This window comes from Eptesicus fuscus, chromosome 20 (assembly GCF_027574615.1).
Source record: "Eptesicus fuscus isolate TK198812 chromosome 20, DD_ASM_mEF_20220401, whole genome shotgun sequence".
Taxonomy (NCBI): Eukaryota; Metazoa; Chordata; class Mammalia; order Chiroptera; family Vespertilionidae; genus Eptesicus; species Eptesicus fuscus.
Window position 1 is genome coordinate 36,542,456 of NC_072492.1, and position 25,411 is coordinate 36,567,866.

The 25,411-nt window shown below is 43.7% G+C and overlaps 1 protein-coding gene across 1 annotated transcript in view; it reads left to right on the top strand.

The window, feature by feature from the left end:
- The window catches only part of DHX8 (DEAH-box helicase 8), a 28,014-nt gene extending 3,730 nt beyond the window's left edge, over positions 1–24,284 (top strand). Inside the window, exons 5-23 of the mRNA XM_008149305.3 lie at positions 846–955; positions 1,346–1,717; positions 2,132–2,276; positions 2,370–2,573; positions 3,269–3,356; positions 5,004–5,101; positions 6,527–6,674; positions 7,854–8,035; positions 8,464–8,658; positions 8,973–9,158; positions 9,512–9,722; positions 10,067–10,248; positions 12,815–12,955; positions 15,674–15,829; positions 18,392–18,529; positions 19,198–19,326; positions 19,506–19,702; positions 20,382–20,561; positions 21,303–24,284. Of these exons, the coding sequence (XP_008147527.2) occupies positions 846–955; positions 1,346–1,717; positions 2,132–2,276; positions 2,370–2,573; positions 3,269–3,356; positions 5,004–5,101; positions 6,527–6,674; positions 7,854–8,035; positions 8,464–8,658; positions 8,973–9,158; positions 9,512–9,722; positions 10,067–10,248; positions 12,815–12,955; positions 15,674–15,829; positions 18,392–18,529; positions 19,198–19,326; positions 19,506–19,702; positions 20,382–20,561; positions 21,303–21,522 (3,282 nt within the window). The 3' untranslated portion in view covers positions 21,523–24,284. The remainder of the gene's footprint in view (positions 1–845; positions 956–1,345; positions 1,718–2,131; positions 2,277–2,369; positions 2,574–3,268; positions 3,357–5,003; positions 5,102–6,526; positions 6,675–7,853; positions 8,036–8,463; positions 8,659–8,972; positions 9,159–9,511; positions 9,723–10,066; positions 10,249–12,814; positions 12,956–15,673; positions 15,830–18,391; positions 18,530–19,197; positions 19,327–19,505; positions 19,703–20,381; positions 20,562–21,302) is intronic.
- The last annotated feature ends 1,127 nt before the right edge of the window (positions 24,285–25,411 follow it).

Below are 25,411 nucleotides of genomic sequence, written 5' to 3' on the forward strand. Positions count from 1 at the left end.
GAAAATATTTGATCACTCCCTGAGCACATACTATGTATAGAATAGTGTTAAAGGGTTCAAGAATGATATTTGAAAGAAATGAGATTAGGAATTGTGGAAAGCTGTGATTAGGGATATGAAATAGATATAAAATAACTTAAGGTTCTGGAACAGATGCCTGATGTGTAAAATTAGATTTTTTTGCTCCATTACTTGTTAGAATGTCTAATTTTTGAACTGTTTGGGTTTTGAAATTTTATTTTAGCAAGTATTTATTGAGTATTTACTATGTGCCAAGCACTGTTCTAAGTGCCAGGGATACAGCAGTGAACAAAATAGATTAGAGTTTCTGCCCTCTTGGAGATGGTTACATTCTAGTATTGGGGTGGGGGCAGGAAATAAATATGTAAACTCCTCTAGCAGAGAGGAGATAGGCAATAAACAAATAAGTAAGTACGTATGTATATGTAGCTGACAGGGATAAGAACTATAGTAGAAATCAAGCAGGTGAAAGGGGAGAAGGACATGCAGAGGGAGAGTTGCTTTTTAAAAATTTTAGCATCTATTTTCTATTTATAATCATCATTTGCATTGCTTTCACAGAAGGGGTGATATCTAATTTCCCTCCGTAGCCTTGCATTAAGGATAAAGGGGATTTGCCAAATGTAGAAATGACTTCCAATGTAGAGACTGTCAAATTTGTAGTACCTGAAGTACAGATTCTTTTTTTTTATATATAAGTGTTTATTTGAGCCAAACTGAGGACATTGTCAGAAAACAAGATCTCATATGCTCCTAAAGTACAGATTTTTGAGTGATTTTCTTTCCCCACCTCTTCTAACTTTGCTGCCGCTGCCTCTCTGTAGACCATGCTGGATGAGGATGATGTGAAAGTCGCTGTGGATGTCCTGAAAGAACTGGAGGCTTTAATGCCCAGCGCAGCGGGCCAGGAGAAGCAAAGAGATGCTGAGCACCGGTTTGTCCTTGATGTCCTATCTTTTGGAAGTTTAGTGTACTATGGTAGTTGAATTTTGCGGACCAGCCAAGTAAAATTTTGGGCTAGTTTACAGAATCTAGACTGGCCATTACCGTATTATTAGATCTGTTTGTATTGTTCCCTGTCAAGAGTATGTGTGCAGCAAATGCTAAGATGTTCAGAAGATAGAAGTATGGGCTCAGAGTCTGAATATGTTTATGGCCTCATTCTTTATTGATCTGCAGGGATGTCATAGTTATTGAAACTGTAATGCAGTTTAATTCTTAGAAGGCACTTAACGAGGTGCATGGCACTGTGCTGGGCGCTTGGGGATACGAAGATGGAATTGGGCTGGTTTCTTTTTTACACAGGTGTTTGTTGATTTGTTAGGGACAAGACAAAGAAGAAGAAGCGGAGCCGGAGCCGAGACAGAGAGCGAGACCGAGAGCGTGACCGTGATCGTGATAGAGAACGAGACCGTGATAGAGACCACAAGCGGAGACACCGGTCCCGCTCTCGATCACGTTCCAGGACCCGGGAGAGGAATAAAGGGAAGTCTAGATATCGGTCCAGGAGCAGAAGTCAGAGTCCCCCCAAAGACCGGAAGGACCGAGACAAGTATGGGGAGAGGAATCTGGACAGATGGCGGGATAAGCATGTGGACCGCCCTCCCCCGGAAGAGCCTGCTATCGGGGACATTTACAATGGCAAAGTTACCAGCATCATGCAGTTTGGATGCTTTGTGCAGCTAGAGGGACTAAGGTAATGCCTAGTGCCCTTCCTTCACACCAGTAATGGGCAGAATTTCTTTTATCATGGGATTTTCACATAATAAAAAGTTATTATGATTAATGACACTTAAATCAAATTAGCCATATCAGTTGATTAGAAATTGACTTCATATTGCAGAGCCATTTCTTCTTTCCTCTGTCTTCAGGAGATCTGCCCTTTGGCTGATTGAGACAGATAAGAATTTGCTCAATTTTTATCCCCGCCACCTCCTCATGTTTTTGGGATGGAGGGTGGTAATACTATAGTGCTATTCTATTGTTTGACCACCTTCTTGTTACTTTCCTCTTGAGTTTAAGACCATTTACATTTTTTCAGTTCAAGGGTAGAATTCTGTTGGGAAAAGGTATTTTAGACATGCTTTAGATGTATCTGACTCTCCCCCAGGAAGCGGTGGGAAGGCCTGGTGCATATCTCTGAGCTCCGGCGGGAAGGCCGTGTCGCTAATGTGGCTGATGTGGTGAGCAAAGGCCAGAGAGTCAAGGTCAAAGTGTTGTCCTTCACTGGGACCAAGACCAGTTTGAGCATGAAGGTAGGTGAGATATCCAGCCTGTTACCACATCTCATGGCCCAGGACACATAAGATGACAGCAAGTGAGCTGGTTTCATTTTTTGTGTGCCTTAGGATGTGGATCAAGAGACTGGGGAAGATCTAAACCCCAATCGACGACGAAATCTTGTAGGGGAGACCAATGAGGAGACTTCTATGAGGAATCCGGACAGACCCACTCACCTCTCCCTCGTCAGTGCCCCTGAAGTAGAGGATGACTCGCTGGAGCGCAAGCGCCTTACCCGCATCTCTGACCCAGAGAAGTGGGAGATCAAACAGGTTGGGGCCATTTGCTGTTATAGCTCATAGCCATTCAGTATGTAGCATGGTGGTTAAGAGGGTGGGCCCTGGAGCTTGATGGCCTGGGTGACTTCTGGCCACTTAGTAGCTGTGTGATTCTAAGCCAAGTTATTCTCCCTCCTTGTGCCTCAGTATGCTTTTCTGTAAAAACAGCCGGTGGTGGACTTGTGGGGACTAAGTGAGTTAATAGAAGTAAAACTCTTAGGCTAGTGCCTGCATATATGGTAATGCTATGTAAATTTTTGTTCTTGTTTTTAGCATTCATCAGTAAATATCAGAACCTCGGGTGTCCTAGGTACTATGTAGATGCTAGGGCTACAAAGACATGGTTCCTGCCTTTGAGGAACTCCCAAGTCCAGTGGAGGAGACAAATTGAAACAAAAAATTGTGAAGGTTTACGTATTACATAAGGAATGTGTAGAATGCTATGGAACCAAGGAAAGGAGCAGAATTAGCAATAACTTCTGGGAAAGAGACACTTGAGCCAGGCTTTCGGGCACCATGTTGTCTTGTCCCCCAGGAATGGGATTTATGATGTTTGAGGCTCTGCAATCCTGGGTTAGAAGAGAAGAAAAACCTTAGTTTTCTACATGAAACCTCTGTATGAATTCTCCTACAAAAGAAGAATTTTGATCTTAGCAAGTTACAAATGCTGCTTTCTGTCCTTTGGCTAGATGATTGCTGCTAATGTTCTTTCCAAAGAAGAGTTTCCAGACTTTGATGAAGAGACTGGCATTCTTCCTAAAGTGGATGATGAAGAAGGTAACTAGCCACTGGGATTGAGCAGGACAATGGGTTGGGAGGAAAGTTGGAAAGTTGAGCTATTGGACAAGGTGGTTTATTTGTAGTTTAATCCAGTGGTTCTGAATCATTTGTTCATTGGGTCTCACCACTCATCTAAGAACAAGGGTCTCTCCCTGATGGAAGCAAAAATATTCATGTTTCTGGCAAACATTTGTACATTATTATGCTTGGTGCTTATAATAAGTTTTTAAGATAGAAAATGTTAAATTATATTTTGAGGATTAAATTTGATCTCATATTCTTAGTAATTGTTCTGAAAACCCTGGGTCCACTTACATGAACTCTGAGTTGCCCTAGAAACAATTTTTAACTCAGTCCATTAACAGTTTTTAAAAATTGTGACATAAATCCTGTAACGGAACATACATAATTTATATAACAATAGTAAATGAGCACCTACTAAATGAACATCTACACACCTACCTACCAGCAAAGTAGAGCTTTACCAGAACCTTTGACCCCCTACATGCCCCTGATTAGATCTTTCTCCTTCCTCTGTGCATCCACCCTCTTAAATTTTGTGTTGCTCATTTCCTCACTCTTACTAACATTTTACTATCTACTGTATATATTTGTCCCTAAACATTAGTTTGTTTTTGAACTTAATTTTTTTGATTCATTATCATTCTTTTGGTACTTATCTATGTTGATTTTTGTAGTTGTATTTCATTCATTTTCATTGCTATAGAGTGTTGCTCTATCTAAATTTACCATAATTTATCTATTTTACTTTTGATGGGCATATGGGCTGTTTCTGGTCTTTATTTACCTTTATGAATAATACTATTATAAAATTCCTATACTTGTCTCTTGCAGCACATATGCAAGACCTTCTCTTTTTTTCTAAATATTGAGAAGAATTACTGGGTGGTAGGGAATGTGCATGTTCAACTTACCAGCAGTCCAAATTGTTTTCTAAAGTTTTTGTATCAATTTACATTTCTAACGTAAGTGTGACTGAGTTCCTCTTGCTCCACATTTTTTTTTTTAAATAGATTTCAGAAAGGAAGGGAGAGGGGGAGAGAGAGATGGAAATATCAATGATGAGAGAGAATCACTGATCAGCTGCCTTCTGCACGCCCCCCACTGGGGATCGAGCCCACAACTGGGCATGTGCCCTTGACTGGAATCAAACCTGAGACCCTTCAGTTCATAGGCTGATGCTCTATCCACTGAGCCAAACCAGCAGGGTCCTATAGCTCCACATTCTTGCCAACATTTGGTATTGTCCCTTTGTCCAACTTAATTCTTTTTGTGTGTGTGCAACTCTATTGTGGGTTAAGAGTAAATTCCATAATTAAGTTGGATGGCAAGTACCTTAGTACCATCTAAGAATATCAGAGCAGCATTTTCCACAGGCTTAATGTCTTTTAAAGTAGCTCTGGTTAGTTCTTGGGTGGGAGCACAAATGCCCTAGAAATGGCTAGAGACCTGGGGTAACAAGACACCTGGGTATGGTTTTACTTGCATTTCTGTCCTTTTGACCTTGGGAGCCAAATTTGGTAATGATTGCTGGTGCCTATGGAAATTAATTCTTTTGATGAAAATGGTTGGTCACGTCTCTCTTTTGTTTTTGACTAATTCTTCTTTTTGGGGGATTTTTAGATGAGGACCTTGAGATCGAACTGGTTGAGGAAGAGCCTCCCTTCCTGAGAGGGCACACCAAGCAAAGCATGGACATGAGCCCTATTAAAATTGTTAAGGTGAGAAATGCTGGGACTCTAATCGGGACTTGTCAAGTGAACTTCTTTCTTAATGTAACAATTCAGTTTTTCACAGCAGTGTATTAATCTGTGTAAGCAGAACTCAGGCCACAGGAGGTAGTATTGACTGTTGATTAGGGTCTAGAATATTTTTGGTTTTAAAAGGATATTGACCCTGCTTTTGCCTTTGTAATTCTTTTACTTTCTTTCTTTCTTTTTTTTTTTTTTGAGGAAGCAGAGATAAATATGTGTGCTTGATCTACCATCTCAATTATGCCCCGGCCCCAGGGCTTGAATCATAACCTTGCATAGTCAAAGGCAATTTGGAAGGGTTCCCTTGCTGTTGGCCCCCAACATAAAGCTATTAGCACTGGGTGTTGTGGCCTATCTGTCAGGAGAAGAATTCATGGAACAGTTAAGATAAAATTTTAGATTTGGAAATGGGTTTTCTTAAAGGTCTCTCAGCCCAGCCACCCATTCAGTGCTTGTATTCACCCATGTATCCTTCTGCTGTGTTCCTCCATATGGTCGTCTCATATCTGCTTGACATTGTTGGTGATAGGGAATTCACAGCCCTAAGGAGGCTCATTCTACCTGCAGGTGGATCTGATCATTAGTACTTTAGGTGGAACTGAAATCTGTCTTCCAGAAGTGTCCACATTGGTCTTAATTTTATTTTATTATTTTATTTAAATATATTTCTTTATTGATTTCAGAGAGGAAGGGAGAAGGAGAGAGAGATAAAAACATCAATGATGCCCTAACCGGTTTGGCTCAGTGGATAGAGCGTCGGCCTCTGGACTCAAGGGTCCCAAGTTGGATTCCGGTCAAGGGCATGTACCTTGGTTGCAGGCACATCCCCAGGACGGGGTGTGCAGGAGGCAGCTGATCGATGTTTCTCTCTCATCGATGTTTCTAACTCTCTCTCCCTCTCTGTAATAAATCAATAAAATATATTAAAAAAAAACACAAACAAACAAACAAAAAAAACATCAATGATGAGAGAGAATCATTGATCAGCTGCCTCCTGCACACCCCCCACTGGGGATCGAGCCCGCAACCCGGGCACGTGCCCTTGGCCGGAATCGAACCTGGGACCCTTCAGTCCGCAAGCCAATGCTCTAGCCACTGAGCCAAGCCAACTAGGGCTTTATTCCTTTCTTATATGTTCTGTCTCTCTTGGGGTTCTCAATTTTAAGTCAACATCCGCAATTCCTTCAGTGATTTATTATTGTCCTTGTTCATTTTCTCTGAATTAGCTATACTTTCTTTCTTTCATGTAGTCTGGTATGTTGATATGAACTTTTTTTCTAGGTGGGTCTTATTCTTTAGATTCAAGTGGTTTAACATCTACATTTTATTTCCTGGACATTTAATGCATGCTGAGATCCCACTCTAATGTTGCTTTGTCGTCTGTTGCATTAGAACCCAGATGGCTCGCTCTCTCAAGCAGCTATGATGCAAAGTGCCTTGGCCAAAGAAAGACGGGAACTCAAGCAAGCCCAACGGGAAGCCGAGATGGATTCTATTCCCATGGGACTCAACAAACATTGGGTTGATCCTTTGCCTGATGGTAGGACCCTAGGAAGGAGGGTGTGAACTTAAAAAATCTGACCCTTTAAAGTATGCTGGGAGGGGCACTGCCAGCACGTACCAAAGAGTTAGCCTTGGGTTTGGTGATTTGCTTTTTCCTTTAGTTAAAGCTTGTTTTTTCAAACAAATGTTTAAAATACAAAATGTTTTAGTAACCCTGATAAAATTATTAAACTGGCTGAGTTTTTCCACTGAATAACTTAAAAATAATACAGCTTTGAAACTTCTCTTTTCATAAAATTTTTTGTACAATAAATATTAACTGCTGGATATAGTCATGACAAGTAGTTTGTTAATTTGTGTTAGGCAACTGGGGATACAGCTGCTTTGATGAGACTTACAATTTAGTGGGGAAGATTATGTTTATCAAATAATTACCAAGTAACTAACGAAATCATGACCAGTGCTATATGAAGAAGTACAGATAGTGTAGTTGGCTGCAGTGGGTCACTTCCCTGGGAAAGTCTGTTAAAGGGGGCTAGGGAGTGTGTTCTAGGTTGAGGACTAGCCTGTGCTGAGGCTGTGAGGTGGGAAAGAAGGCCTGTGTGGCTGGAATACAGAGTAATGGGTGAGTGGTGGGGGTGAGGGGGAAGGCCAGGACTTGGTAGATGGTATTAGGCATTAGGGCTCAATTTTGAAGTTCACTGGGAAACGTTGCATAGTTCTTTTTTTTTTAATAGTATATTTTTAAAATTGATTTCAGAAAGTAAGGGGGGGGGAGGAAGAGAGATAGAAACATCAATGATGAGAGAGAATCATTGATCAGCTGCCTCCTGCATGTCCCCTACTGGGGATCGAGCCTACAATCCGGGCATGTGCCCTTGACTGGAATTGAACCCGGGACCCTTCAGTCCATAGGCTGACGCTCTATCCACTGAGCCAAAGCAGCTAGGTCTGTGCATAGTTCTAAGCAGGAGTGTGGCATGATCAGAGTTGCATTTCTAAAGGATTTTGAGGGTGCCCTGAAGAATAGCAGGAATAGACACTGCGATAAATTAGGAGGCTTTTATAATACTGGTTCAGAGGGGAGAGGATGGTGGCTTGAACACAGAGCTAACAGAGAGGAGGGATGTACTGGAGAAATCTGATTTGTTGAATGTGGAGGAGGGGGCAGTGGGGTAGCTTGAAGACAATATTAAGTTACTTGTTTCCTTTACAGCGGAAGGCAGGCAGATTGCTGCCAACATGAGGGGTATTGGGATGATGCCCAATGACATCCCCGAGTGGAAGAAGCATGCCTTTGGGGGCAACAAAGCTTCTTATGGAAAAAAGACCCAGATGTCAATCCTTGAGCAGAGAGAGAGCCTGCCCATCTACAAACTGAAGGAGCAGCTGGTCCAGGTAAGAAGCCCCTTTATGATATACTGGTCTGGGAATAAGATGACATGTTTTAATTGAAATTAGCTGGACAGGTATGTGAAATGACTTTTCCAAAGGGGATAGGAAAAAATCCAGAACATTTCCAAGTGGGTTTTTAAAAAATATATATTTTTATTGATTTTAGAGAGGAAGGGAGAGGGAGAGACAGAAACATCAATGATGAGAGAGAATCTCATTGATTGGTTGCCTCTTGCATGCCCCCTACTGGGGATTGAGCCCGCAACCCAGGCATGTAATCTTACATCCTGGTTGTAATCTTACCATATGTATACTAACTATTGTGTATGCTTTTTTCTCCTTTAGTGTTAGGACATACGCATTCATTATTTCACTCCAGAGTAATGTGTGGCAAATTTTAATGACTGTATTTGTATTCTGTTGGCTTTCAGGCTGTCCATGACAATCAGATCCTGATTGTTATCGGAGAGACGGGATCTGGGAAGACAACGCAGATCACCCAGTATCTGGCGGAGGCGGGCTACACTTCCAGGGGCAAGATTGGATGTACCCAGCCCAGAAGAGTGGCAGCCATGTCAGTGGCCAAAAGAGTGTCAGAGGAGTTTGGTTGTTGCTTAGGCCAAGAGGTAAGTGGGTAGTGGAAGCTGTTCTGTAAAATCCCTGAAGAAAGGGTAAGGCCAGGTCTCAGATCTCTTATCTATAAAGCGGGAATAAATGCAGCCTTTTTTCAGGTTTCTCCTGAGGGAGAGCGGTTCTCATTGTCATCATTGATATGTTCAGGATCAAATCCAAGGTTGATTTTACTATGAGGAAATCACCGTACATCTTGGTTAAATTCTAGTCTATCAAGATTACGGTAAAGGTTTGACTGGGCTGAAATCTTGCCTGGTGATTACATGAAGGAGAGATTTGTGTCTAAAATTTTGAACTTCTGCTTTAGGTGGGCTATACCATTCGATTTGAGGACTGTACCAGCCCTGAAACAGTCATCAAGTACATGACAGACGGGATGTTGCTCCGAGAGTGCCTGATTGACCCTGACCTCACGCAGTATGCGATCATCATGTTGGATGAAGCTCATGAGAGAACAATTCACACTGATGTGCTCTTTGGATTGTTGAAGAAGGTAACTGGGTACACTTTGGTGACCCTCCTAGCTGTTGAGAACTGAATTCTGGGGATTTGAATACCTGTGCCTTTTTGGGTAGTCCTTTTTAAAATTTTTTTTAAACTTAAAAAAAATTTTTCTAAATTGATTTTAGGGAGAGTAAGGGAGAGGGGGAGAGAGATACAAACTTAAATGATGAAAGAATCATTGATCAGCTGCCTCCTCTTGGGGATTGAGCTCATAACCCGGGCATGTGCCCTGACTGGGAATTGAACCACGACCTCCTGGTTCATAGGTTGATACTCAACCACTGATCACACCGGCCGGGCAGGGTAGTCCTTTTTAGTAAGCCATATCACATTTCCCTTTAGACAGTTCAGAAGCGGCAGGACATGAAGCTGATTGTCACCTCAGCTACCTTGGATGCAGTGAAGTTTTCTCAGTACTTCTATGAAGCGCCCATCTTCACCATCCCTGGCCGAACGTATCCAGTGGAAATATTGTACACAAAGGAACCCGAGACAGATTATCTGGATGCCAGCTTGATCACCGTCATGCAGATCCATTTAACAGAACCACCAGGTAGGGGGAAAGAGGATTTTCTCCTCTTAGGCCAAAAGTCAATGTAGTTATCTTTTTCATTCAGCTTTCTAAAAATGCCTTTTAAATATTGTGTCAGGCTTACATGTTTGGAATGGTGGTGGTAAAAATAGAAATAAGATTGATGTGCAGGGTTTAATGCACCTATTTAAACATAGACACGAATTACAAATAAGTAAACAGAATAAACAGACGGATAAAACCCTCTTTATTAGAAGTTGGAATTTGAGTGTGTTTTCTGTCATTTGGAGCTCTGTTAATGTCATTATGGGCTTTGGATAGAAGACACACAAAAAAAATAAATTAATGCCCTGTTCTCTTCTTAGGTGACATCCTAGTCTTTCTGACGGGTCAGGAGGAGATCGACACTGCCTGTGAGATCCTGTATGAAAGAATGAAATCCCTGGGGCCTGATGTTCCAGAGTTGATTATCCTCCCAGTGTACTCTGCTCTTCCCAGTGAGATGCAGACCCGAATCTTTGACCCAGCTCCACCTGGCAGCAGAAAGGTAACCCTGGGCAGAAATGAAGCTCCCTTGTGCTGGCCCTAAAGGGGATTGCTTAGATATATGTAAGTCTTGTTTATTATGTTTTGGGACTGCTCCAGTCAGTTTGTTAAGGAATGTGGGTTTTGTATGTGATCCCTGCTTATCTTCTTCTCTTTTTCATTGGACACATATTTTTTGAGCATCTTTCAGGCTTTGGGGTAGAACCAGGGTGGCAGTTCGAAGACAGGCCTCTCTCTACTGTGAGGCATCCACCAGCAGACCTGCCTTTAACATATAGTGTAAAAGTGCTACTGGTGCTCTGGATACCCAGAGGGGGAGCATCCAACCCTGTATTCTTATAGGAAGTAAGGATCCAAGCTAGTCTTGAAGAACACGTGGTGGTTCATCAGAGCAAGAAGAGCAGGCGGACAGGTGTTCTGAGTAGACAGCATAGCCTGTGACAGCCTAGAGGTGAGAGAGTGTGGCCATTTCAGGGAGCTGTGTAGTTCCAGTAGTTGGAACTGACTGTGCATGTGCACGTGTGCATGAGGTGATGGGAAAGGAGAGAGATGGATTTTTTAAAATAACAGCTTTATTGAGATATAATTTTCATACCATACAAGTTACTTCTTTAAAGTATACAATTCAATGATTTTTAGCATATTCACAGAATTGTGCAATCATTAATTACCATTATTAATGGCAACTAGTCATTAATCACTACAATTTTAGAACAATTTTATCACCTCCCACCTCCTCCCCCAAAAAAACACACACTTGTATCATTTAGCAATCACCCTCTATTCACCTCTCTGCTCAGCCTCTGGAAACCACTAATCAGTTTTTTATCTCTATGAATTTACCTCATCTTAGTGTTTCATATAAGTGGGATCATATAATGTGTGGTCTTTGGTAACTAGCTTCTTTGATGTAGCATGTTTTCAAAGTTCATCCATGTTCTAGTATGTATAAGTACTTCATTTCTTTTTATTGCCAAATATCCTATATAATAAAAATCTAATATGCTAAGTGTCTGGTCACCTGGTCATCCGTTCAAACAATCAAAGCATAATATGTTAATGATATGCTAAGGCTGTTCAACCGCTCGCTATGACATGCACTGACCACCAGGGGGCAGGCAGTTGACCAGTTGACCAGTCGCTATGATGTGCACTGACCACCAGGGGGCAGATGCTCCGACTGGTAGGTTAGCTTGCTGCTGGGGTCTGGCCGATTGGGACTGAGCGCTGAGCTAGACGAGCCGGACACCCTGGAGCCCTCCCGCGGTCCCTCCCTGGCTGGCCAGCCTCCCGTGTCCCTCCCTGGCCTGCGCCCTCTCGCAATCTGGGACCCCTCGGGGGATGTTGGAGAGATTGTTTCAACCCTATCCCGCAGGCCAGGCCAAGGGACCCCACTGGTGCACGAATTTGTGCACTGGGCCTCTAGTTGTAGAATATTATTCTATAGCCAAAATATGGATGTGCCACATTTTGTTTATCCATTTATCAGTTGATGGATTTGGGTTGTTGCCACATTTTAGCTATTATGAATAATGCTGCTATGAATATTTGTTTACAAGTTTTTGTATGGACAGATGTTTTCATTTCCTTAGGAATGGAAAACAGATGGATTTGAAAAACATTAAAGAGTTAGACTGGACAAGACATAGTGGGTGCCTGAAGTGTAGGGGAGAAGGGCAGGGGAGAAGTCAGGAATGACTCCCAGGTTTCTGGCTTGGGCAGCTGGATGGAAGATGGTGCTGAGGAGAGAAACATGGAAGAGGAGCAGGTTTTGGGGGAAAGATTGTGATTTTTTCTCTGTTCTGTTCTGTTCCTTATGATTAGACTTTTTTTTGAGAGGGCTTCTGCAGCTCTGTGGCAGGTAGAAGCCTCTCAGGGCCGGTAAGGTGCTGGCATGATTTGAGATGTTCTGGTGCCTCCTAGCAATGATTTTTCCAAGCAATTGTGTTTTATTAGCTGAACCTCTGGGTGGAAGAGCAGTGGCAGTGCCAAGCTGAGACCAATAATTTTCTAGATCACGTATACTGCTGCATGCACGCAAACTGTGAAATTCCTCTGCTGCCTCATGGTTCATTTTATGATTAGGAAGAAGAAAAAACTCCCTCTTGTTCCACATACACAAACAGCCCATTTTGTAGTCCAGATGTCCCCGTGGGGGAAGAAAAATCTCATTTTGCCCTGGCACATGTGATGCCAGGAAGTCTGTGCTTTCCCAGGGTGCTAGAAAATTAAAATTGTAGTAATCAACATTGGATCTAGAAAATGAGATATGTAGCCATTTGTATCAAATGAAATTGGCTTTGAGTGGCCTTTGCTTTTTCCTATTCCACTTTTCCTCTCAGGTACACACCCCCTTCCAATCCCAAGCTAACCCTTAAAAGGAAGGCACCTCCCCTTTTGAAGCCAAACTGAGATTAAGTGCTCTCTAATCCTATAGAGAGGGAGATTACCGCACACTCCTTTGGGAAGATGTTTGAGTTCAGAAGTCCTATTTCCTACCTCCTTAAAGTATACAGCTCAGCGTGAATCTGGTTAGCTCAGTCCAGCTGTGTCCCCTTCATCTGCAGGTCGTGATTGCCACCAACATTGCAGAGACATCGCTGACTATCGACGGCATCTACTATGTGGTGGACCCTGGATTTGTGAAGCAGAAAGTTTACAATTCCAAGACAGGGATCGACCAGCTCGTGGTGACTCCTATTTCTCAGGTATGGCAGCTTCTACCAACAACTTTCCTGAAAATCCTGGTCAATCCATTTCTGACATTTTTTTATGGTTTTGTATTTTGAACTTTATTGTTTTCAAAGATGAACTTTTAAGGTCCTGGGTGCTTTCATGAGATAAGAAAGATTTTGTGTTGTTTGTTTTTAATCTTTAGAATAGTGTTTGAACATTAAAAAGCCCCATAAATTTGAACTTAAAATAAGTTTGAATCCTAGCATTATAGATTATCTAATATGGGTAGTAAGAACCTATTTTTAAAGTACTGTACTTAGCCAGAGATATCTGAGATAGTAACAATTCATGAGATGATAATGTGTTTTTTGGTAATTATGGAATAATTTCCTGCCTAAATTATATTTTAAAATGAATAATCTGATTATCCTTTTTGAGGGCAGTTTGGCCACAATGTAGCCAACATTTTAAAAAATCATCTCTTCAACCTGACAGTTCCAATATATCTGAAAGTTAAAAATGGTTGAATACATACCTAAAGGTAATGCAAAAGGATGTTCCCTGAATGACTGTTTATATTAAAAGAAACTGGAAAAATTCCCTTCAGAGGGAAGTAGTTTAATAAAATATGGCATATCCATGCCATAGAATGTGATATGGCATTAACATGGTGGTGTGTATCTATATTTAATGACAGAAACATAGAACTGTGATATATTATTTGAAAGAAGTGAGCTACAAAAAGCAGGAGTAGTATAATCCAATTTTTGTTTAAAAATAGATGATGTGCACTTGTGCACAGTGTATGTGAACCTGCCTGAGACTTGAAAGCATGTAGTTGAAATGTTAGTTGAGGTTATTTTTCAGTGGTGCTGCTGGTTACTGTTCTAATGGGTGAAGTACTTTTTTTTCTTTACACTTTAAAAAAAAAGTTTTTATTGATTTCAGAGAGGAAGGGAGAGGTAGAGAGAGAGAGAAACATCAAAGATGAGAATCATTGATTGGCTGCCTCTTGCACACCCTCTACTGGGGATCGAGCCCGAAACCCGGAGACAAACCCGGGACCCTTCAGTCCACAGGCCGACGCTCTATCCAGCTAGGGCCATCAGGCTATTTTCATTTTGCAAGTCAAGTAATAGTAGCTAACACTTGCAGGGTACTTACTAAGTGCCTTACCAGGCACTGTCCTAGGTGCTTTCACTTACATGAACGGATTACATTCTGTGTCAATACTTTGAGGTAGATATTATTATTATCCTCATTTCTCAGATGAGACTGAGACACAGAGGGGTTAGGGTCACACAGCTGGTGGAGCCAGGATTTGAGCCTGGGCAGTCTGTGCGTGTGCTCTGTACCACTTCTCAGGGTGGTGCAGGCAAAGCACAGAGATCGAGAAATTAGTTACACTTGCCCTCTCATTTGGAGAGACATCTTAGAATGCTGTGGAGTTTGCCACCTTGTGTGGTTGCTGACTGCCTTTGTGTGGTTAGTGACCTTTCATACTACATCCTTTGTTTGGAGCTGACATAGGAATTTGTAAATCCTGTTACTATTTGTAAGACAGGTGGTTTTGTCAAAAAATGGTCCCCTTCAGTTTGCTATTCAATGTTTCCTAGCAACCTGTGGCTAAACTACATATTTATATATATACATATTTTAAAATATGGTTTTATTGACTTTAGAGAGCAAGGAAGGGAGATGGATAGAGAGATAGAAACATTGATGAGAGAGAAAAATCCATCATCTACCTTCTGCATGCCCCCCACCGGGGATCGAGCCCACAACCTGGGCATGTGCCCTGACCGATAATTAAACCAGAGACCTCTTGGTTCATGGGTCGATGCTCAATCAATTGAGCCACACCGGCCAGGCCATATCTATATTTTTTAAATTAAAAAATGAGCACTCCTCTCCCCTAAATACAGAAGTAATATTACATTATTTCTGAGAAATATAAAAGATTTTAAATTACCCATAATCCTACTACCACTACTGTCATAATTTTGATGTTTTTTTTGTACACACCTTTTTTCATGTTTGTTGATTTCATGATTATAATTCCAATAGTCTAGTAAGTATGTTTTGTTTATTTTTGTTTAAGTATTTAATTTTCCTGGTTATTAAGGTAATAAGTGTTCAATATTGGATATTGATAAAGTAAAGAAAATAGGACCCATCTGCAAGCCTGCTGTCAGTTAGCCACAGCTAACACTTCAGGGTATCTTTCCCTGGCTTTTTCCTTCTGGTGCTTTATACTAGATCATAAAGATTTTTTTTACAAAATCAGTATTATATTGTTTTGTAACTTGCTTTTTCATCTATGTGAGTGAACATTTACTTCTGGCATTGAGGATATTAAACCTGATTTTTAAAATGGCCATAGTCATCATTGGTATATTAACTACTTAGTTCACTTACATTTTTGGCATTAACTGTCATCTTGTTTTATGCTTTGTCTTTTATGTTGTGCCACACTATTTTGAAGGTATATTTCTGCGATCTTTATAATATTTCTTCCATTCTCTTTGTCTATATTTGCCTCACTTGAACAAACTTTCCTGAAATGTTGAGTGTTGGAGAGGGGATGATAATAACATTGGTAGTCTTGGAAATGGTCCTAAAGGAAGTGAAATAAACCCCATTTTGGATTTTTGCCAGTAGTTAAGTACCCCTCTTTTAACAGATTTCCTGGGTAAGGCTGTTAGATGATGTTTAACAGATATGTTACTTTTATATGCTCACTCCTCTAGGCTCAGGCAAAGCAACGAGCTGGCAGAGCTGGAAGAACAGGCCCAGGGAAGTGTTACAGGCTGTACACAGAACGAGCCTACCGAGATGAAATGCTGACCACCAATGTGCCGGAAATCCAGAGAACCAACTTAGCAAGCACAGTGCTCTCGCTCAAGGTAGAAATCACTGTCTTGCTAGAATGGGTTGGTGGAACAGTCCAATGCTGTGGCCTTGGTAAATTAATCTCAGTCTTATGAACCTTGTTAAATACTTTAGTACCCTCATAGAACCTTTCCCTTTGAGTGAAATGCAAATGGCTGTGATCACAGCCTTTGCACTGTTGGGTCTAGGGCTAAGTTGGCATGTTTGCTGTGAACACACATTTTTTTTTTCCTTACCATACTAACCAGCAGAATGTGCTTGTAAAAGATTTTAGTTAGGAGCATTTTCTAAAAGGATATTGGAAAAATCTAATCAGTGCCAAACTATGGACAAACTTACTTCCTTCATCCCTTTAGCTTCCAGATTCAATTCTGTTCTTTTAGAACGGAAGCAAAACTCCCAGTCCAAAAACTTTGCAGAGGGAGCTCTCAGTGGAGGTTTCAGACTGGCTCTCTGGGGGCTTGGTTTTCATTCTGAATCATTGCTCTTCCTCCCTCAGGCCCCAGTGAGGACCTTCATTCTCCTTTGGCAGGGGGAGCCACAGGAGTAATTTTCCAGATGATGGCACACCCCCAACCCCCAACACAGATGCTACCCTGGAGGCCTGGCACTTTGCTGGTGCAGACGGCTCTGTTGTAATTTATTATTCATTCCCTGTGAGAGAGGCTAAAACAGAGCTTCAGAGAAAAACTTGCTCCAGTCTCTGGAGTGAGAACAGAGAGGCATGTGTGGCTCAAACTTCTGCTCCAGGCTGTGTGCTCTTAACAAATTTACCTGCGAGGCCCCCTATTCTGTATTCTCCTCTCGAAAGGGAGTGCTATTAATAGTATCTGTTGTGGAGATAAATGAGATAATGCCAGGTAAAGGCAGTTGGCACATTGCTTACTGATTGCTAACATAATTTCTTATAGTCATTGTTCATACAATAAACATTTATTGAACACCTGCTGTGTTTATGGTCACGATCCGTTTATAGGAAAGACACAGAAAGCTTAGGTCTTACCACATCACCCTATGTACACACTTGGTGAATACATCATTCATTTGTTTCTTTTATTCATCACATTAGGGTAACAAATGCATTGATGGCCTGCTCTGTGCCAGGCATGGAGCCTTGTGTCAGTGTATCTCACCATTATGAACTCTTTGAGAGTAGGGGTAGTATCTTAGTCATCTTCATATCTCTGCCACTGAATGTGATACATGACACTTCCTAGATGCACAGTGGAAATTATGTATGCAAGAGGACAGTCTGGCATACTGTCTTATTTTTTTTTAATTATGGTGAAATACATAACACTTTACCATTGTTACCTTTTAAAAATGTACAGTTCAGTGGCATTAATTACATGCACAGTGTTGTGCAGCCATCACCACTATCCATTTCCAGAACTTTTCTATCATCCCAAACAGAAACTCTGTACCTATTAAACAACTATCCCTTTTCCCCTCCCTCCAGCCCCTGTAATCATTATTCTATTTTCTATTCTTTATGAATTTATCCCATGTAAGTGGAATCAAACAATATTTGTCCTTTTGTATTTGACTTATTTTACTTAGCATAATGTTTTCAGAATTCATCATGTTGTAGCATGTTTTAAAATTTCATCCCTTTTTAAGGGTGAATAATATTCCATTGCATGTGTATATCATGTGTTGTTGATCCATTCATCTATTGATGGATATTTTGGGGGTTTTACCTTTTGGCTATTGTGAATGATGCCACTGAACATTAGTGTACAAGTATCTGTTTGAGGCCCTGATTGCAATTCTTTTGGGTATATATCTGGAAGTGGAAGTGCTGGATGATACGGAGATTCTGTTTATGGAGGAATCACCAAATTGTTTTCCATTCCCACCAGCAATGTATGGGGATTCTTATTTCTCCATATCCTTGCCAATACTTATTTTCTGTTTTTTTTTTTGTGTGTGTGTGTTTTTTAATAGCCATCCTCCTAGTGGTATAAAGTGGTATTTCATTGTGGTTTTCATTTGCATTTCCCTAATCACTAGTTATGTTGAATATCTTTTCTTTTTTTAAACGTATTTTTATTGATTTCAGAGAGGAAGGGAGAGGGAGAGAGAGATAAAAACATCAATGATGAGAGAGAATCATTGATCGGCTGCCTCCTGCATGCCCCACACTGGGGATTCAGTCCACAACCTGGGCATGTGCCCAACTGGGAATCAAACCGTGACCTCCTGGTTCATAGGTCGATGCTCAACCACTGAGCCATGCTGTCTGGGTGGTTGAATATGTTTTCATGTGCTTCTTGGCCATTTTTATATCTTCTTGGGAGAAATGTCTATTCAGGTCCTTTGCCCGTTTTTTAATTGTCTTTTTGTTGTTGAGTTGTATATACTGTCATTTTGAGAAGTGTTTTTAAAGTTTCTGAGAAAGTATATGCTTTCTACTAGTCTTGAGTTTTGTGTGGCCCAGCCCTGGAGGTTGCTGCTAATCTTGCTGATGGCTTCCTAATTGCCGTTGAAGAAACAGGAAAGAAAGCCAATAAGTAGTCTTTTTTCACTGGCGAGGCTGACCCTCCCATCACATACTTTCTTCCCTTCTCTTCTAGGCCATGGGCATCAATGACCTTCTGTCCTTTGACTTCATGGATGCCCCACCAATGGAAACCTTGATCACAGCCATGGAGCAACTGTACACACTGGGGGCCCTGGATGATGAGGGCCTGCTTACTCGCCTGGGCCGCAGGGTAGGGGACACACTTAATTTCTGGTGCTTTTGGAAAGATCCCCTGGCCAGTCTTCTTTACTCTTTGTTTTGTGCAAAATCAAGCTCTGAGGCTCTGGATAAGTTTGGGCACAATTCTAGATGCCTGTTTTTTAACTGCATTTCCCACTGTTTTATTTTTTTATTGATTTTTAGAGGGAGGAAGGGGGCGAAAGAGGGAGTCATCGATGCGAGAGAGAAATATTGATCAGCTGCCTCCTGCACATGCCCCGACCGGGATTGAAACTGCAACCTGGTTATGTGCCCTAACCGGGAATCGAGCCCGCAACCCTTTGGTGCATGGGACAATGCTCCAGCTAACTGAGCCACACTAGCCAGGGCTTAAGACTGTTTCTTTATAGAAAAATAAATTTTATCCACAGTCAATTTTACCTTGGGATATATTATTGAGTCTAGCCTTAATTTTAAAAGATGTCTGCAAAATTTCCACCTACTGTAACAGTAGTTATGTTCTTGATCACGTGTATTTCATTGGGAAATAAAAACAGCAATGTCTTCTGATAGAGACAGGCATCCTGCATCATCATGCTTGGGTAAACCTCCTATGGTCTGTTCACCAGTGTCTCACGTTGGCAAGTCCAGATGGAGCTTCCACAGGGAAGCAATTGTAGTTTCTTCTTCTCCCTCTAGATGGCAGAATTCCCTCTGGAACCAATGCTGTGCAAAATGCTGATCATGTCTGTGCATCTGGGCTGCAGTGAGGAAATGCTGACCATTGTGTCCATGCTGTCTGTGCAGAACGTTTTTTACAGACCCAAGGTAGGGAGTTCGGACCCACGTTCATATGGAGATGTGGCGAAGCTGAGTGAAATCAGCCATTGCCACTCCGGTGCTTAATGTGGACGCTTAACAGGGCCATGTAGGGCTTCCTGGAACTGCTGGGTGTTCATTTAGTAGCTGCTGGGCGGAAAATAATCTTCTTTCCCTCTGTTTGGCAGGATAAACAAGCCCTCGCTGATCAGAAGAAGGCCAAATTCCACCAAACCGAAGGAGACCACCTCACCCTGTTGGCCGTGTACAATTCTTGGAAGAACAACAAGTTTTCCAACCCTTGGTGCTATGAGAACTTTATCCAAGCTCGTTCTCTGCGCCGGGCCCAGGACATTCGCAAGCAGATGTTAGGCATAATGGACAGGTAACATCTGGTGTCTTTTCCCCATGTTTGAGTTGAACTTCCTCGAATGTCATGTCTGTTCATCTCTAGATGTACTGTGGAGCTACAGATTCCTTGCATAACTCTTTTCCTTTAGCTTTTCCATTTTTGTTATACTCCTCTCCATGAAAGGGTGCAGCTGAGAATCACTTCAGAATGTTCCTGAGAGCCCTGGCCAGTGTGGCTCAGTTGGTTGGAGCGTCATCCCGTGCACCGAAGGGTTGCGGGTTTGATTTTCAATAAGGGCACATACCCAGGTTGTGGGCTCGATCTCCAGTTGGGGTATGTGTAGGAGGCAGCCGATCCATGTTTCTTTCTCACATTGATGTTTCTCCTCTCTCTCGCTCGCTCGCTCTCTCATATCAATCAATAAAAAGTTTCTGAGAGGAAGATGATTTTTTGTTGAAAAAAAAATCTCTTTATTTACAAGCATCTGAAACATTACTAGTCAAGTTAAATTAAGTCCCTGGCTCTTATTGTGTCCATCTTGCCCACTTGGCAGAGCTGCCCCTTTAATACTCTTAGGGCTAGAAGCAGGGTCCTGGTGCCTACTCTGGGGACCCGAGATGGGGGTGTTGGGCACTGTCATCTTGGAAGATAGAATCTCTGAAAACAGAGTTGTCTCACATCTTTGTCCTCTCTCGATTTATTTTCCTGATAGACACAAGCTGGATGTGGTTTCCTGCGGTAAGTCCACAGTCCGAGTGCAAAAGGCCATCTGCAGTGGATTCTTCCGAAATGCTGCCAAGAAAGACCCACAGGAGGGTTACCGGACACTGATCGACCAGCAAGTGGTCTACATCCATCCTTCCAGCGCTCTCTTCAACAGACAGCCGGAATGGTAGGTGGGCAGGCCCCAGGTCTGGGAGCCGTTCTGGGCAGAGAGATCCTGTAAATCTGTTGGCACTTTGTGTTTGTGCCTTTGGCCCTTCTCCGCCCCCCCCGCCCCCCCGCCAGCACTTCCTATTCTAACACTGCTTATATTTCTAGGGCAGCAGAAGTGTGAATTAGGCACAGTCAGACCCTTTTGAGAGAAATAAAATCATGGGAATGAGGGGTAGGAAGGATCTTTGAGATCATTTAGTGAGGTGGTTTAAAAATTTTTTTTCAAGTAGCATTTTAAAAAAATGGTAATCTTACCTATCCTAATATAAAGCGGATTTAAAACCATCGTGCCGCCGTGGTAGAAGGGTTGCAGATATGGAGCCTTGCCTGCTTTGGCTTTCCCCCATCCTTGTGGCAGCTCCTGAGCCTCCTCTTCAGGGCCCTGGAGTTCTGTGGAGACAGCCTGAAAAACCACCGTCCCATTTCACAGAGCAGGAAACGGGTCCAGAGAAGTGGTGTGATCCACTCTGTCAATGACTAGTTGGAGCCAGAGCCAGGTCTAGAACACATGATTCTGACAGCTTTCTTGTGGTTAAGGTGTGCAGCCTCCTCAGTATTGGAGTGTGGTTGTAATAGAGCGACTGCAGCCTCCCGAGGGGTCAGGCAGGAGAGGTGAGAGGGTAAAATGCAAGCTCAGCTGCGGCCCATCAGGGACCAGGGTGACTGGAGACTTGATCCTGTCTTTATCCCCTCTCAGGGTGGTGTACCACGAGCTGGTGCTGACCACGAAGGAGTACATGCGTGAGGTCACCACCATCGACCCCCGGTGGCTTGTGGAGTTCGCTCCTGCCTTCTTCAAGGTCTCCGACCCAACGAAGTTAAGCAAGCAGAAGAAGCAGCAGCGCCTGGAACCCTTGTACAACCGCTACGAGGAGCCTAACGCCTGGAGAATATCCCGGGCTTTCCGGCGGCGCTGACAGGCAAGACTCGTTTGCCTCTCTCGCGGCAGTGGCCCAGGGCTTGGACTCGCTCTTATTGGTGAAAAGCTGACCATGAGGATACGATCTTAACTGGACATTTTCCAAACTTGATTTGCATTTCTTCCCTTGTGGTAAAATAGAACCAGGGATTTACGCCTGGTTTGACCAGAATGTCCAGCCCGCATTACCCCAACTCACTGGGGCCACCTGGGGCTCACAGCCAACACAGGGGTACACTGTATCATCCCCAAGAAAGGGGTAACTCGTGCAACCCCGGGATGGGAAATGGGTTGTGAGCATCGGACACCTGGACATGCGGACAGATGGACACGATGGGGACCCTGATGCCCTAGCGGGTACTGTGTGGAGGAGGGAGCCGTGAAGCTCAATGAAAGTGTTGGCCCCACTTCCTGCTCCTGTCCAGCCCCTGTGCTTTCCCTTGACCTGATAATATTTATTTTCTTAAGGAAACAAAAATGGTTTCTGTGAAGATTTCTTTGAGCTGAAAGGTTAGGATATTGGCCTGGACTCAGGGTGGAGGGGGTTAGTATCTGGGGCTTTGGTGTACATAGTGGAGAGTCCCCTGAAACCAGAGCCCAGGGCCTCTTTAGGCTGAGAGGTGATGCACAGCCCAGATCTCCTGTCTTGGCACCTACGCTGTCCCAGCCCTGCCGAGGATCGCGCCACGATTAACCTCTTCCACTGCACAGGCTCTCGGGTCTGGCGCCTGAGTGGTTACAGATGCCACACATTGAATACAGAGGCTGTCCCTGGCTCTGCCGCCTACCACACTCACCATGTGCAGCGTATCCTATTTCCTTCTGAAACGTGCAGGTAATCACAAAGCTTTTATTTTGTTTTCCCTGAGGCCCTCGATGGGCTTTAACAAAGGGTTTTTATGGTCAAAGCCTCCCCTCCCGTGTCCCAAACAGAAAACCAACATGACACCTCTCAGAGCCGGTTTGTGCTGCCCAGTATCTGCTCTGGGTCTCTCACTGAGTGGTGTGCTCTTAGCATTCTGTTGTGGAATAACCACTTCCCAGTGCCCAGTTATTTTTTAATTTTTATTAATTGATTTTTTATTTTTTTTAGAGAGAGAGAGAGACATTGATTTGTTGTTCCACTTGTTTATGCATTTGTTGGTTGCTTGTATGTGCCCTGACCAGAGACTGAATCCATAACCTTGGCGTATCAGAGCAACACTCTACCCAACTGAGCTACCCGGCCAGGGCTTCTCACCGTTTTTGAGGAGGCTCTTGACTAGGAGAAACAGATGCTGCCAGGCGGGTTGTGGGACATCGGGAAAGCTGTTCTGGATGTGGAGCTTGTTTAGAAGCTCCTAGGCAGTTCGGCACCTTGTATGTTGCCTGCACTACCTCCCCCATTCTAGTAAGTTCTGAAATTATGTAAATACTAGAACTGCCATAGAATTGTAGCCAGACATTAAAAGACTATGCAGCATTGTAGGAAATGAAGGAATGTAGGCTGTCATTGGGCCGCAGACAAATCACTCTAAAGAGACAATTCAGAGAATCCAGTGCAGAGGAGTACAGGCCAGGGAGTCTGCCGACAGGTCCCTGCCCCCCTTGAGCTGAGCGTGAGCCCCCGATTCTGTCTGAGTGCACTCCTCAGGAAGCCCAGGCCTGTAATTAAGGGCAGGGGGATGTTTGTGTGCTAACACTGAAGGCCTTACAGGGAGAAGAGTGCAGGGGCTGACAGAGGAAACGGAAAAGGCCGTATTGGCTGGGCACTCGGCTCCCCAGTCTTAATTCCAGCCCAGGTCCAGTTCAGGAACCAACTCTGGGCTTCGTCGCCCACCTGTCCCAGATGAGTGACCAGCACTGATGGCATTGTCACCTCTGAGATCGTATTCCCTGAGGATGGACTTTTGGGATAAGCTCAGGTTGAGGGGGGGATGTTTAACAGGCCAAGGTGAGAGACAGGGCTGGTCATCTTTCTGGGTTTTTGGTACGAACAATGAAGGACCCTAGCTCTGTGGGTGTTCTTGAACGTTCCCCCTAGGTGCTGGGGAACTTCTCTGCTATCACAGCATGGTGGGGTCCGACCTGACTGTCCATCAGGAAACGGCAAACCGGCCGCATTGCCCAGTCTGCTCAGAAGGGGGCTTCCAGCAGTTCGGAAGGACTCGCCTGCTGCTTCCACACAATGGGGCCCTTGTTTCTCTTCCTTGAACCAGTATTACCCGAGGTTGAGTGACAACCCAGGAGAGGATGTGGGTCTCATGCAGGGAGCTGGAATCTTCTTGGCCATTAAAGTCGACTGTTCACTGCACCCCTGCGGGAGCCCAGCTCAGGAGTTTCCTGCGCCTGCACATGTGCTGAGTCTGTGCTTGTTTGTGTGTGTGTGGGGGGGACTGTCCCCAGGGGGCATGTGTAAGCTCTACTGCTGGGTCAGGCTTCTGGGTCCTGGGTTCACCTTCATCCAGTCTGGAGCACGGTGTGGTTTTGGCTCTTTCCTTTGGCCCGAGGAATTTCCTCGGGGGGCTGTTGTAGCTGTCTCCTTGGAGCAGTGCCCCTCCAAGTGTAAAGCTTTGAACAGAGTTGTGAGGAGTGGCTTGTTAATGAACATTTTCGAGGTCAGAGGTCACAGGTCTCAGCCTGCGAGACGTTTTCCATGATGCTGATTCTCATCTAAATCCCTGTGTCATGTGCAGGTGCTCAGGACCTGTTTCCATTCAAATTTTACACCTTCTTGCTGATATCCTGGCTTTAATATGGAATTAAATTTATATATATATATATATATATATATGTGTATGTGTGTGTGTGTGTGTATTTGAACTTGTATTTAAAATTTTTATTTTTCTTGCTCTAAATTTTAAAAACATCAGTACATTGATATTTTGTTTCTAGGGGAATAAGATGTTGCTTTCTATTTGTAGGCAGTGGTTGAGAGGCATCCCTTCCTGTGAAGACTGTTGGGTCTTAGCATTAGTGCTGAGCAGGAACTTAGGGTGGAGGTGTGGCAGGCACTGGAGGGTAGGGCAGTCCAGCCTCAGCATGGCTGTGGCTCGGATTTAACTGGAGAGCGCCTGGCTCCTGGGAAGCTGTTTGCACAGGGCCTGGGTCTACAATGGCCTCCCTCTTACCTCCACAGAACCCCTTTGTCATACTCAGTCACACCCCTTTCTCTAGGTGTCACCGATTTCTCAGCCTTGCCCTTCCCACCCCATCCCCCGAAAACTCAGCTCCAGGGTTCTGCTCTCCCCGATTTGGGCAAGGAGAACCTGCTGTTCCCCACTTACCTTTCCCCTAAAGATCTAGTGTCCTTTTCCTACACTGGCCAGAGCCCAGGGCTTGCTCCAGCCTCCCTTCACCCTTGTGTCTGGGTGTCTCTTCCCGTTCTCCAGATCCTCTCCAAACTCGTCCCCAACTTCAGCAGAGACAGCAATCTGGAGTCATGGCAGGAGGTGGGGGGACACACTGTTCATGGCTCACGGGAGCAACTGTGGTCACAAACCACAGGCCAAATCCTGCCTGAACACGCTCCAGGAGCCCTACCCCCCCCCAGGGAGATGGCCAAGAAGCACTGGTCTAGATTACAAAGTACCCTATGCACATTATTTCGGGATCTTCCCATAATAATCCTGGGAGGGGAAACGTATCACTGAGCCCATGAACCCGTTTTCCAGAGGAAAAAGGTGAACGGTCCTTTCCCAAGAACCCATCTGGTAACTTGTGTCAGGGAAACACCCCAAACTGGTCATCTGCCTCAAGGTCAAGCTCTTTTTAAACCCGAGTCCTTCTCCCCTGGCAGCAAAGAGGACACAGGAGAACAGGAGAAGCAGGGGCCTTTATTAGGGTCTGGCAGATGTGGAGGTGATATCCCAGGCCTGGGCCGAGGAACGGGCAGAGCAAAGGGCCCT